Source organism: Oryx dammah, unplaced genomic scaffold, assembly GCF_014754425.2.
Source record: "Oryx dammah isolate SB20612 unplaced genomic scaffold, SCBI_Odam_1.1 HiC_scaffold_2, whole genome shotgun sequence".
Taxonomy (NCBI): Eukaryota; Metazoa; Chordata; class Mammalia; order Artiodactyla; family Bovidae; genus Oryx; species Oryx dammah.
The window spans coordinates 21,689,294-21,702,321 of record NW_024070186.1 but is presented as its reverse complement, the minus strand read 5'-3'; the positions used below and the strand labels follow the sequence as shown (position 1 = coordinate 21,702,321).

The 13,028-nt window shown below is 40.8% G+C and overlaps 1 protein-coding gene across 1 annotated transcript in view; it reads right to left on the bottom strand.

Annotated features, from left to right (window-relative positions):
- Nucleotides 1-355, bottom strand: part of LOC120857329 (serotransferrin-like) — an 83,583-nt gene extending 83,228 nt beyond the window's left edge. Inside the window, 1 exon segment of the mRNA XM_040232772.1 lies at nt 163-355. Coding sequence (XP_040088706.1) covers nt 163-205 — 43 coding nt within the window. The 5' untranslated portion in view covers nt 206-355.
- Nucleotides 356-13,028: the final 12,673 nt, after the last annotated feature.

The window sequence follows — 13,028 nt, the reverse complement described above, 5'->3', positions numbered from 1 at the left end:
AGGCAGTGCTGAAGCAGGTGCAAGGCTGCGGCGGGGAGAAGCGAAGGAAAGGGCCCAGGCTTCCAGCTCCAGCGCGGAGCCCAGGGAGGGTGCAGAGGGCTCCGAAATGCAGGGGGCGGCAGGGCCGGCGACGTTGAGGGCCTTCCCAGCGGGCACACTCACCCAGAACCGCGCAGGTTAACAGAGCGCGGACAGCGGGCCTCATCCTCCCCGGTCTGTAACGTGGAGTGCAGAGCACAGACCGACCGGCTTCTGCGTCGCCTCTCTGCTCCCCGCGCCCCTATATCTCCCGCGGGGCTGGCCGAGCACAATCCTTGACCCCTTGTGTTTGCGCAGCCCGCTTGCCCAATCTCCCTTTAGCCCTCCCCCTTCATTCCTCGCCGAGGCTGATCACCTCATTTCCTGACCTCTGGAACAGACCCGTGGGTGGAATCCAACAAAAAAGTGCTGATTGGAAGGGAATGAAAGAAAAATCAACCCGTTGTTAATCTGTGCTTGCTCTGTACCAGGAGCAGAGCCGCAGCAGGCTGGTGTGGGGGGTGGCTCTGCTTCTGAATCCTGGGGAGCCAGAGCTGGTCCTGAATCAACCTCTGTGCTCATTCCATAAAAGAGGGAAGCCGACTGCCCCAAAAACAGACTAGAATAGGAGGAAGACAAGCAAAGACCTTCCTGGGAGAGTGTGTGAGAAGAATAAGCTGATCACAAGTCAAAGACAACAGGCTCATCCCTTTTCACTTGTTTCCAGGTGTATCCAGAAACCCTGCTCCTGTTTGGGCCCTTAAACCCCAAGGACGAGTTTTCATCCCTGTGTACCCTCCTGAGCACAGGATCCTAGACAGGTAACCTTCCTTCCCTTCATGCAGACTGCTGAGCACCTTGACTAGGGACAGAGTCACAGGGGAGACAACGTCTCTCCCACAAGAAGCTGTCCAGGCGCGTGGTTGAGACTCTGTGACACTCAGGACAAGAGACTCATGAACACAAAGAAAGGGACCCAGGAGAGGATGTGGCCTGATCTCAATGCCCTGTTTCATCCCCAGCTCCCTCCGAAAAAGTGGTCTCCAAACCATTTTGATCACCCATCCTTATCAGGAAAAAGAGTGAAGCTGTACATTCCATATATATACTTAAAACTAACATCATGTTTATTTCAATCATGAAAGGAATAGAAAAAATTTAAACTATGGGAAAGATGAAACATTCATTTAAAAATGTCTATTTGCCTTATATACAATGAAAAATATCTCAAAGCAAAATATACACTTAGGGGGAGAGCAAGGTTCCTGATATTAGTTGTAAATCCATATTCCAGGGGGTCATCAAGATAATTGTAGGGTTTTCTTAAGAAAGCTACTTATCCAACTTGATCAGATGGTAATTGTTATTGATTTTATTTACACTAACTTACACCAGGCTTAGAAGATATGTCAGTAGTGCCATTTTAACTCACTTATGTTTTTGGTTTCCGAATCATCTTCTACTTCTAGTTTCTCTGCGGAAATCTTTCTAAGGCACTTGTGCATCTTGTGAGATCTGATGAGTTAAATCATATTACTTCATCTGTACATCCATTTTACTGGGCATATGCAAACCACAAAATGTGGAGTCACAAAAGTCAAAAGTAAAGAACAGGTCAGGGAATCACAACCTTCCAGCATTCCCGTCCCCACCTCACTCTTTGTGAGACTTTTCACTTCTTTCCTCAGGACACCTCAAAGGCGCTCAATGCTGTGCCTCTGTCTGGCCTGCACTCCAGATGGGAGCTAGTGCTAATCCTCATGTGAAGCAGGAGTGAATATTAACTTCTTTATCTTTTGCAGGAGGTATAAATATTACCTAAAGCTAAGATGAGTTCCCCACACCCCAGTAGATTATCTGATGTGCAAGGGGTTACACACACCCCAGTACAGAGAGCATTGCATTATCAGGAACTTTCTGTTTATAGCGGGGACCGAAGACAAGCCCAGCTCTCCAAATCCCTGCTGCTCTTCTTCTGCCCCTGCCCTCAGGGTGGGAGGGCCTCTGCTCCAGCCTTGGGAAAGCCAGCATCTTACCAGGAGGGGTGTGTTCCTGCTGCCCCCTGCATCAGGCATTAGGGGGTGGTCTGGCTTCATGCGGACACCTTGAGGTACAGAGAGAAAGATGGAGGGAGAGAGTCAAGGGCAGGGGTGGCTGAGTGAGACTCTGCAAATCAGGGTGCCCCTCTCAGCTCATGCCTTCTACAGGTCCTGCAGTGAGCTTGCAGAGTCTGCCCAGAAGCAGAAAGGAGAGTTGTCAAATGTTGAGCTGCTTCACAAACTCAGGGGAGCTCGGTAGAGGACAGACGGACCATGATCCTCCCCTCAGGCCTCTTCTACACTTACAAGTGAGCCTTTCCTGAGTCAGTTCCTCCAGGAACAGCCCCACCGCCTAGCCTGAGCCCCTCAGAGGGAGCTCTCTGGCCAGGCAGAGTTCTCTTCAGGCCAGCCAAGCCCATGCCTTGCCTCAGTGGAGCCCTCAGAATCTGAGCCTCAGACATTCAGGCCTATGGAATCTGAAGAAGGGCCAGATAAGACACAGAGAACAGGATCACATGTCCTTTTCTCACGTGGGCCTCGGTTCTTGCTCAAGAGGACAGGATAGAGGCCTGTGTCTGTCACTTCTGGGAGGCAAGGGGTGAAGCTGCCTATGGTGGTCCATGTGTGTGTGACCCTGGTGGTATGGCCGTGCCCACATCTATAATGTGTAAGGGGGTGTGTGGAGGTGAGAGGTGAAAGAGTCAGTGTTTTGTGTCCTTGGTGGCCCATGACACTTGTCCCTGTCTCATGACAATTGTCCCTGTCCCATGACACTTGCTTTCCCTTCTGGTGTTTAATTCTTTACTAGAGACACTCTGGCTTCACGAAACTCATCATCCCTCTTTTACAGTTTGATGATGACTAACACTTGCTGAGAGATTCACTGGGCCCTCACCCTAGCCCTGTAAGATAGGTGCATTAGATTCGCCATTTTAGAGATGAGATGAAGACACTGAGGTCCTGAGGGGTTAATAACTTGTTCAAGGTCAGCTGGCGAGCCAGGTGCAAAATCAGGCTGTCTGGTTCCAGAGTGTGTGAAACCATCCACCAGGGACACTGCCTCTGCCACCAAACAGGGACAAACATAGAGGCCAAGAGGTTTGTTTGGGGTGACTCTGAGAGAGAGACAGATCTAGAACCTCCAGCCCTGCCATTTCTCCACAGACACATTTTCTACTGCAGAAGAGCTTGTCTCTGGGAGAAATCTGAGTGCCCCAATTGCAGCATCTCAGGCACACATTGGCTTATCATGTTCAGATGAAAGGAAAGAATCATATTTTCAACTGTTCCACATTCCAGGCACTGTCCTGAGGCAAGACATTATGATCTTGACCAGCTGCCTAAGGAGATAAGATTTGAAATCGAAATTGAAGTCACTTAGTCGTGTCCAACACTTTGCAACCCCATGGACTATAGCCTGCCAGGATCCTCTGCCCATGGGATTTTCCAGGCAAGAACATTGGAGTGGGTTGTCATTTAGCTGTGGACATCATAGTAAAATGAAATTCCTCATTTACAGAGCTCTGGGACCTGAACTCAAATCTCCTAAGTCCCAGCCTTCTCTACATCACAGCTGCCTTCTTGATGTTGATCTTCTCTCCTTTTTTAAAAAATATTGATCCTCTCTTTTTTATAGTGACCTTCTGTCCTTTTTTCCTATGTTGATCTTCTCTTCATTTGTCCAGAAAAGGTGAGGAGAAAGAGAGAAAGGAAGGGAGGAAGGAAAGGGGGAAGGGAGGAAGAAGAGAGAGAGAGAGCTTCCAGTTACAGATGAATCTAAGTCTTGATCCGAATCTTCCACCATAAGCTGAACAAAAGTCTTAAATTTCAACAAGCCTTCTTGTTGAAAGAGCTGAACTTGTGTGTACGTGCAGGGAGGTTAGGTAGCTGACCTAAAGGAGATGGCATGAAGGCATTAGTCCTCTGAGCCAATATTTGTTTCCAAATGTTGCCTCATTTACAACATAAGTATTTACATAAGCAGAGCAAACAAAGAGCCTCTGTCTGTTTAAACCCGTTACTCCTCCCCCTCCCCTCACAGCTCTCTGCCCAACACCATTGAAAGACTTGCCTCTGGGTCATTGGGAAGATGGGATCAGGCAGCCTGAGAACTATGCTCAGAGCCTCATTATCCCACAGATCTGCCAGCTCAGAGATGTGTGTCATGACAGTCGGTAAACAAGAGCAGAGTGTCTTTAGGAAAATGTCAGATAATTTGAAATGCCATACACCATCACTTCCATCTCTCTCTCATTTCTACTCCGCAGAAGTCCATGAACAATGAATGATTCTTAGGTTTTCTATTCTTTCCCCAGGGAAACCCATAAAAATATCCTTTTCAAGAAGAATAGTCCGGGGCCAGATAGCTTCATGGATGAATTCTACCAAACATTGAAGAAGAATTCTTACCACACTTTTCCATATAATAGAAAAAGAAGGAATACTCCTTGACTAAGTTTTTGAGGCCAATGTGTGTGTATATGTTAAGTTGCTCAGTTGTGTCCAGCTGTTTACTCACCAGGCTCCTCTGTCCATGGGATTTTCCAGACAAGAGGACTGGAGTGTGTTGCCATTTTCTCCTCCAGGGGATCTTCCTGACCCAGGGATCAATCTCTTGTCTCCTGTGTCTCCTGCATTGCAGGCAAATTCTTTATCACTGAAGGAAGTCCCCTTTCACCAGCGAAGTCCCCTTTGAGGCAAGTATGGCAAAAAGAAAAAACCATCAAAGATGTCATAAGAAAGATTAAAAAGTTCTTTTTATGAACATAGATGCAAAAATCCTAAGGAAAATATTAGCAGATTGAATTCAGCAACATCTAAAACAGTGAGGTTGCTCAGTCGTGTCCAACTCTTTGCAACCCCATGGACTATAGCTTACAAGGTTCCTCTGTCCTTGGGATTTTCCAGGCAAGAATACTGGAATGGGTTTCCATTTGCTTCTCCAGGAGATCTTCCCAACCAGGGATTGAACCCAGGTCTCCCGCATTGTAGGCAGATGCTTTACTGTCTGAGCCACCAGCGAAAAAGGGATACTAAATCATTGCCAAGTTGAGTTTATTCCAGGAATGCAGTTGTCTTAAAAAAAAAAAATCAATCAGTGTAACTGATCACAATAACAGCATAAAGAAGAAAAATTGTATGATCATCAGTAGGTAGAGGAACAACATTTGGTAAAATCCAACAACCACTCATTTTAAAACCCTCTTAGCAAATTTTTCTAGGAAATATGCTTAATCTGATAGAGTATGTATGTGTGTGTGTGAAATATGAATAAAAGAAATATATTAAAAAATATAAGAAACTTATATATGAAATTATCATATTCAGTGGTGAAATGGTACATAAAAACTTTCTCTTTGAGATCAAGAAAAAGATCAGAAGGTCTACTATTATCATTCTATTCAACATTTTTACTTCCAGTCCTACCTGACAGTCTGCTCAGGTATGAAAAAGATATAATATGTAAAAGGATTGAAAAGGAAAAAATAAAACTGTTATTTTCACAAATGAAATGATTGAAAATACATAAAATTCTAAAAAAACTAGATAAATATTAGAAATGTAATTGAGTTAGGCAGTGTTTCTGGATATAAGATAAATATGCAAAATCAATTATATTTCTATATTCAAAAATTTTAAAGAAGTGCTATTTAAAATAGTATAATGAAGCCTACTCTGCTGCTGCTGCTGCTAAGTCACTTCTGTCGTGTTCGACTCTGTGCGACCCCATAGATGGCAGCCCACCAGGCTCCCCCGTCCCTGGGATTCTCCAGGCAAGAACACTGGAGTGGGGTGCCATTTCCTTCTCCAATGCATGAAGGGGAAAAGAGAAAGTGAAGTCGCTCAGTCGTGTCTGACTCTTAGCGACCCCATGGACTGCAGCCCACCAGGCTCCCCCGTCCATGGGATTTTCCAGGCAAGAGGACTGGAGTGGGTGCCATTGCCTTCTCCAGAAGCCTACTCTACCATCTATTAACTCTCTCTGTAAACCTGAGTTTCTTCACGTACAGACAGGGAACGGCGATGAAGAACTACTAACGGCATCACCCTCACAGGGCTACGAAGATGATCGAGCCAAACCAAGCGTTTGCTGAGCCTCGTTTTAGTGATGCAGCCGCATCCCTGTGGCTACATGTAGTGTGATCGCTGCCGAGTTGGGTGTGGCGGGGTCTCTATGGAAACGCAACTTCCATTCACTTCTGTTTCCAGCAGAGTCTGCTTCCAATCTGAGAATTAATTTGCAATATGGTTTCTTCTTACTTTTTAAAAAATTGCATGCTCCTTATTCCCCAAAAGGAACTTGTGATTTAAGCAGCAATTTAGGCATTCAGAGAAACATTGTATTTTCTTGAGCTTCACAAAAGTGGACAACTTTTAAAATACATTTTTTGAAACTTTATCTGCATCATGTTTACACGTGAGACTTTTGAGGCAGTGCAAAGTAATGGCTGAAAACACAGATTGCTCTCTGGAAGGCTTGACTACCATTTACTAAATGTGCATTTCTGACAAGTTACTCTCTCTGGGTCCCAGTTTAAACCTCTGTGAAACAGGGGTAATAAAGTATTTAATTCATATGAAAAAAAAGTATAAGAACTACAAATGTCCAAGAATAAATCTATCAAAAGATGTCTAAAATTTTTACACACCAAACTATAAAATATTGATGAGAAAAATTAAAGAAACTCTGAGTTAATGAAGGGCTATACCCAGAAAATGCAGTGGTGACCCAATATTACAAAGATTTCAGTTCTTCTCAAATTACAATATTTAGGTTCAATGCAGTCCCAATCCAACTCCCAAGAAGTTTTTTTAAATACTTTTTGGTGGGAATTGACAACATAATTCTAAAGTTTATAAAGAAATACACAAAAGACCTTAAAGAGACATTTGGTTGATTGTGTAAGTTGTAGCATTCCAAAATTAGAACAGAATGCATTTGATTTTTCTAAATTTTTCTGCCCATTCTAAGTACTGACATCTGAAATATAATTGTCATGTCTATATAATTCAGGTGTTCATTATCAATAAAATTACCTATGTGCTTTCTATAACTTGATACTGGACTAGTAGTATGAGTGAAAAATATATACAGTCTAGTAAATAAGTATTTGTAAACATACAAATACTAGTTCATATTCTACAAGGTCACAATCACCCTGATACCAAACAGGCAAAGACAACACAAAAAAAGAAAATCACAAGTCAATATCACTGATGAACATAGATGCAAAAATCCTCAACAAAATTTTAGGAAACAGAATTCAACAACACATTAAAAAGCTCACACACCATGATCAAGTGGGATTTATTCCAGGGATGCAAGGATTTTTCAATATATGCAAATCAATCAATGTGATATACCATATTAAACTGAAAGATAAAAATCATATGATCATCTCAATAGATGCAAAAAACCTTCAGCAAAATTCAGCACCCATTTATGATATAAATGCTTCAAAAAGTGGACATAGAAGGAACCTACCTCAACATAGTAAAGGCCATATATGACAAGCCCACATCAAACATTATTCTCAATGGTAAACAATTAAAAGCATTTCCTCTAAGATCAGGAACAAGACAAGAGTGACCACTCTCACACTGTTCTTCTTAGAGAAGAAAAACAAATAAAAGGAATCAAAATTGGAAAAGAAGTAAAACTTTCACTGTTTGCAGGTCATATGATACTATACATAGAAAATGCAAAAGAAACTATCAGAAAATTGAAGTGAAGTTGCTCAGTCATGTCCGACTCTTTGCAACCCCATGGACTGTAGTCTACCAGGCTCCTCTTGTCCATGGGATTTTCCAGGCAATAGTCCTGGAGTGGATTGCCATTTCCTTCTCCAGGGGATCAACCCAGGGATCGAACCTGGGTCTCCCACATTGTAAAGAGACGCTTTACCATTTGAGCCACCAGGGAAGTCCTATCAGAAAATTACTAGAGCTAATCAGTGAGTTCAGTAAAGTCATGGGACACAAGGTCAACACACAGAAATCACTTACATTCCTATATACTAACAATGAAAAATAAGAAAGAGAAATTAAGGAATCAATCCCATTCACCATTGCAACAAAAAGAATAAAATATCTAGGAATAAACTTATCTAGGGAGGCAAAAGAACTGTACACAGAAGACTATAAGACACTTATGAAAGAAATCAAAGATGACATAAGCAGATGGAGAGATATTCCATGTTCCTGGGTAGGAAGAATCAATATTTTGAAAATGATTATACTACCAAATGCAATCTACAGATTCAATGTGATCCCTATCAAATTACTAATGGATTTTTTACAGAACTAGAACAAAAAAAATTCACAATTCAAAAGACCAAAAATAGTTAAAACCCAAAAGACCCTGAACAGTTAAAGGAGTCTTGAGAAAGAACACTGGAGCTGGTGGAATCAACCTTACTGACTTCAGACAATACTACAAAGCTACAGTCATCGAGACAGTATGGTACTGACACACACAAAAAAGAAATATAGACCAAAGGAACAAGACAGAGAGCCCAGAGATAAACCCTTGCACTTTATTTTTGACAAAGCAGGCAAGAATACACAATGGGGCAAAAATAGCCTCTTCAATAAGTGGTGCTGGGAAAACTGGACAGCTACATACAAAAGAATGAAAGTAGAATACTTCCTAATGCCATACACAAAGGTAAACTCAAAATGGAAAATAAAACTCTTAGAGGAAAACAGGCAGAACATTCGATGACATAGATCAAAGTAAGAAAGTCTGTGACCCACCTCCTTCCCACCTCCTATAGTAATGGAAATAAAAACAAAAATTAAACAAGTGTGACCTGATTAAACTCAAAAGCTTTAGCACAGCAAAGAAACTACAAAAAAGTAGTTTGTAGTTTGTCTACAAAGACACCATCAGAATGGGAGAAAATAATAGCAAAGGAAACAACTGACAAAGAATTAATTTCCAAAACATACAAGCAGCTCATACAACTCAATAACAGAAAAACAAACAACCCAATCAAAGAATGGGAAAAAGACTTAAACAGACATTTCTCCAAAGAAGTCATACAGATGGCTAACACTAACAAACAATGAAAAGATGCTCAACATTACTCATTATTTAAAAAATGCAAATCAAAACTACAATGAGATACCACCTCACACCAGTCAGAATGGCCATCATCAAAAAGTCTACAATCAATGTTGCAGAAGATGTGGAAAAAAGGAAACCCTCTTGCATTGCTGGTAGGAATGTAAATTGATACAGTCACTATGGAAGATAGTATGGAGATTCCTTAAAACATTAGGAATAAAAAAACTATGAATAAAACCACCATATGACCTAGCAATCCCACTCCTAGGCATATACCCTGAGGAAACCAAAATTTAAAAAACACATTAACTTATATGCAGAGTACATGATGCGAAATGCCAGGCTGGATGATGTACAAGCTGGAATCAAGATTGCCAGGAGAAATATCAATAACCTCAGATACGCAAATGACACCACCCTAATGGCAGAAGTAAAGAAGAACTTTCTTGATGAAAGTGCAAGAGGAAAGTGAAAAAGTTAGCTTAAAACTCAACATTCAGAAAACTAAGATCATCGCATCTGGTCCCATCACTTCATGGGAAATAGATGGGGAAACAATGAAAACAGTGAGAGACTATTTTTTAAGGCTCCAAAATCACTGCAGATGGTGACTGCAGCCATGAAACTAAAAGACGCTTACTCTTTGGAAGAAAAGCTATGACCAACCTAGACAACATATTAAAAAGCAGAAAGATTACTTTGCTGACAAAGGTCCATCTAGTTGAAGTTATGGTTTTTCCAATAGTCATGTATGGATGTGAGAGCTGGACTATAAAGAAAGCCGAGCACCAAAGAACTGATGCCTTTGAACTGTGATGTTGGAGAAGATTCTTGAGATTCCCTTGGGCTGCAAGGAGATCAAACCAGTCAATCCTAAAGGAAATCAATCCTGAACATTCACTGGAAGGACTGATAGTGAAATTAAAACTCCAATACTTTGGCCACCTGATGAGAAGTGACTCAGTAGAAAAGACCCTGATTCTGGGAAAGATTGAAGGCAGGAAGAGAAGGGGATGACAGAGGATGAGATGGTTGGATGGCATCACCTACTCAATGGACATGAGTTTGAGCAAGCTCCAGGAGTTGGTGAAAGACAGGGAAGCCTGGCCTGCTGCAGTCCATGGGGTCACAAAGAATCAGACATGACTGAGCAAATGAATTGAACTGAACCCCAATGTTCATTTCAGCACTGCTTACAATAGCTAGAACATGAAAGCAACCTAGATGTCCATTGATAGATGACTGGGTAAAGAAGCTGTGGTACATATATACAATGGAATATTGCTCAGTCATAAAAAGGAATGCATTTGAGTCAGTTCTAATGAGGTGGACAAACCTGGAGCCTACTATACAGAGTGAAGTAAGTCAGAAAGAGAAGTATAAATATCATATACTAATGCATATATTGGAATCTAGAAAGATGGTACTGGTGAATTTATTTGCAGGGCAGCAAAGGAGAAACAGACATGGAGAACAGACCTATGGACGTGGGGGAAGGAGAGGAAGGAGAGGATGAGATGTATGGAGAGAGTAACAAGGAAACTTTCAATACCATATATAAAATAGATAGCCAATGGGAATTTGCTGTATGACTCAGGGAACTCAAACAGGGACTCTGTGACAATCCAGAGGGGTGCGATGGAGCGAGAGATGGGAGAGAGGTTTGGAGGGAGGGGATATGGGTGTACCTATGACTGATTCTTGTTGATGTTTGACAGAAATCAACAAAAATCTGTTAAGCAATTATCTTTCAATTAAAAAATAAATGAAGTGGCAAAAGAGAAGCAAATTAAACTCTTTACTAGTTATAGTTTAGGATGTATTTCAGATTCTTCTCCTCTTTCTCCTCCTTCTTTCACATAGACATAGGAAATTTTCAAATATACATAGAAAATGATGTAATAAACTCTCATGCACACCTTACCTGGGACTTCCTTGGTGGCTCAGCAGTAAAGAATCCTCTGGCAATGCAGGAGATGCAGGTTCAATCCCTGGGGCGGAAGGATCCCCTGGAGAAGGAAATGGTAGCCCACTCCAGTATTCTTGCCTGGGAAATCCCATAGACAAAGGAGCCTGGTGGGTTACAGTCTATAGAGTCGCCAAGAGTTGGACATGTCTGAGCGATTAAACAACAACAACCCCTTATCCAACTTCAACAATTGTCAACATTTTGCCAATATTATTTCATCTATCCTCCCACTTCCCACCTTTTTTCTAGAACAGCAGACATTGCGTTATTTCACCCACAAAATGTGTGTCTCTAACAACTAAAGAATTTTTAACATATAACCAAAATGTTTATCACATCTGTCAAAAGATTAATTATTCCATATTATCATCTAGTTCCCAGGGAATATGCCAATTTCCCTGGTTGTCAAAAAAATTTTAAGTTACCTTGTTCAAATTAGAACTTAAAATAAGACCCAGGGGTTGAATTGGTTATATATCTTAAAACTCTTCTACTCTTTTCTTTCACCTTTTATGCTAGCTACTTGAAGAAACGGCATCTTTTGTTCTTTGGTATTTCCAATATTCTGAATTTGGCTTATGTGATTTAACATGTTATTTTGCATTTAACAACATTTTACAGAAAGTCCCTCAATTTGGGTCTGTCTGAAATTGCTTCATGATTTCATTCATGATTTTTGCAGCAACATCACAGAAGTGATGCTGGCTTCTCAGAGTATTGCACTAGAAGGAAGACAATAGTAATATGTCCCATTATCATTTCTGTTAACTTTATTTGCTTGGTTAAGGTGGTGTCTGACAGGTTTCTACACTGTAAATTTTCCTTTGTAATTAATGAGCAGTTTGTGAGGAGATACTTTGAGACTACTTTTCTTCCTCATCAAACTTTCATCCTCCAGTTTTAGTTTCCATTGATGATTCTTGCCTGAATCAATTATTACTATATTCATTGTCAAATAGTGATTTTCTGATTATATCATTCCTTATACATTTATCGACTGACATTCTGAAGTAAACAAGTACTTCTCTTTCTCCATTTACTTGTTTTTATCAGCATGGGCTTAGGGGTTTCTTTTATGTTCAGTGGGTTATAATACATTTCTATCATTCCTTTTACCATTTTTTATTGTGGTTAAGAAACACATACCATAAAATTTATCATCTTGGCCATTTTAAAATGTACAATTCAGTGGTATTAAGTACATCCATACTGCTGTGCAAACTGTCACCACCATTCATCTCTAGAACTCTTCATCCAGCAAAATTAAAACTATACCAAGTAACCAATAATTCCTCATTTTTTCCTACTTCCAGCCCCTAGCAACCACCTCTTTACTTTCTATCTCCATGATTTTGACTACACTAAATACTTCATTTAAGCAGAATCATATAATATTTGCTTTTTGCTTCATCCATGCTGTAGTATATGTCAATACTTTCCTTCTTTTAAGACTAAAAAATATTCCATTGTGTATACATATCATATTTGCTTCTCCATTCATCAAGCAATGGACACTTGGGTTTCTTCCATACTTTAGCTATTGCAAATAATACTTCTATAAACCATGACTGTATAAATATCTCTATGAGACCTTGCTTTTGATTCTTATGGGTATATACTCTGAAGTGAAATTTCTGGATTATATGGTAACCCTATATCAAAAAATTTTAAGAAATTTCCTTACTATTTTCCACAATGGCTGCACTACTTTACATTCCAACCAACAGGGTTTTGATTTATCCACATTCTCACCACTTAAAATATTCTGGTTTGTTGATAGTAGTTTTCCAATGCGTTCAGTTCAGTTTCAGTTCAATCTCTCAGTCATTTCTGACTCTTTGTGACCCCATGGACTGCAGCACGCCAAGCTTCCCTATCCATCACCAATTCCCAGAGCTTACTCAAACTCATGTCCATCACTGTATATTCAATC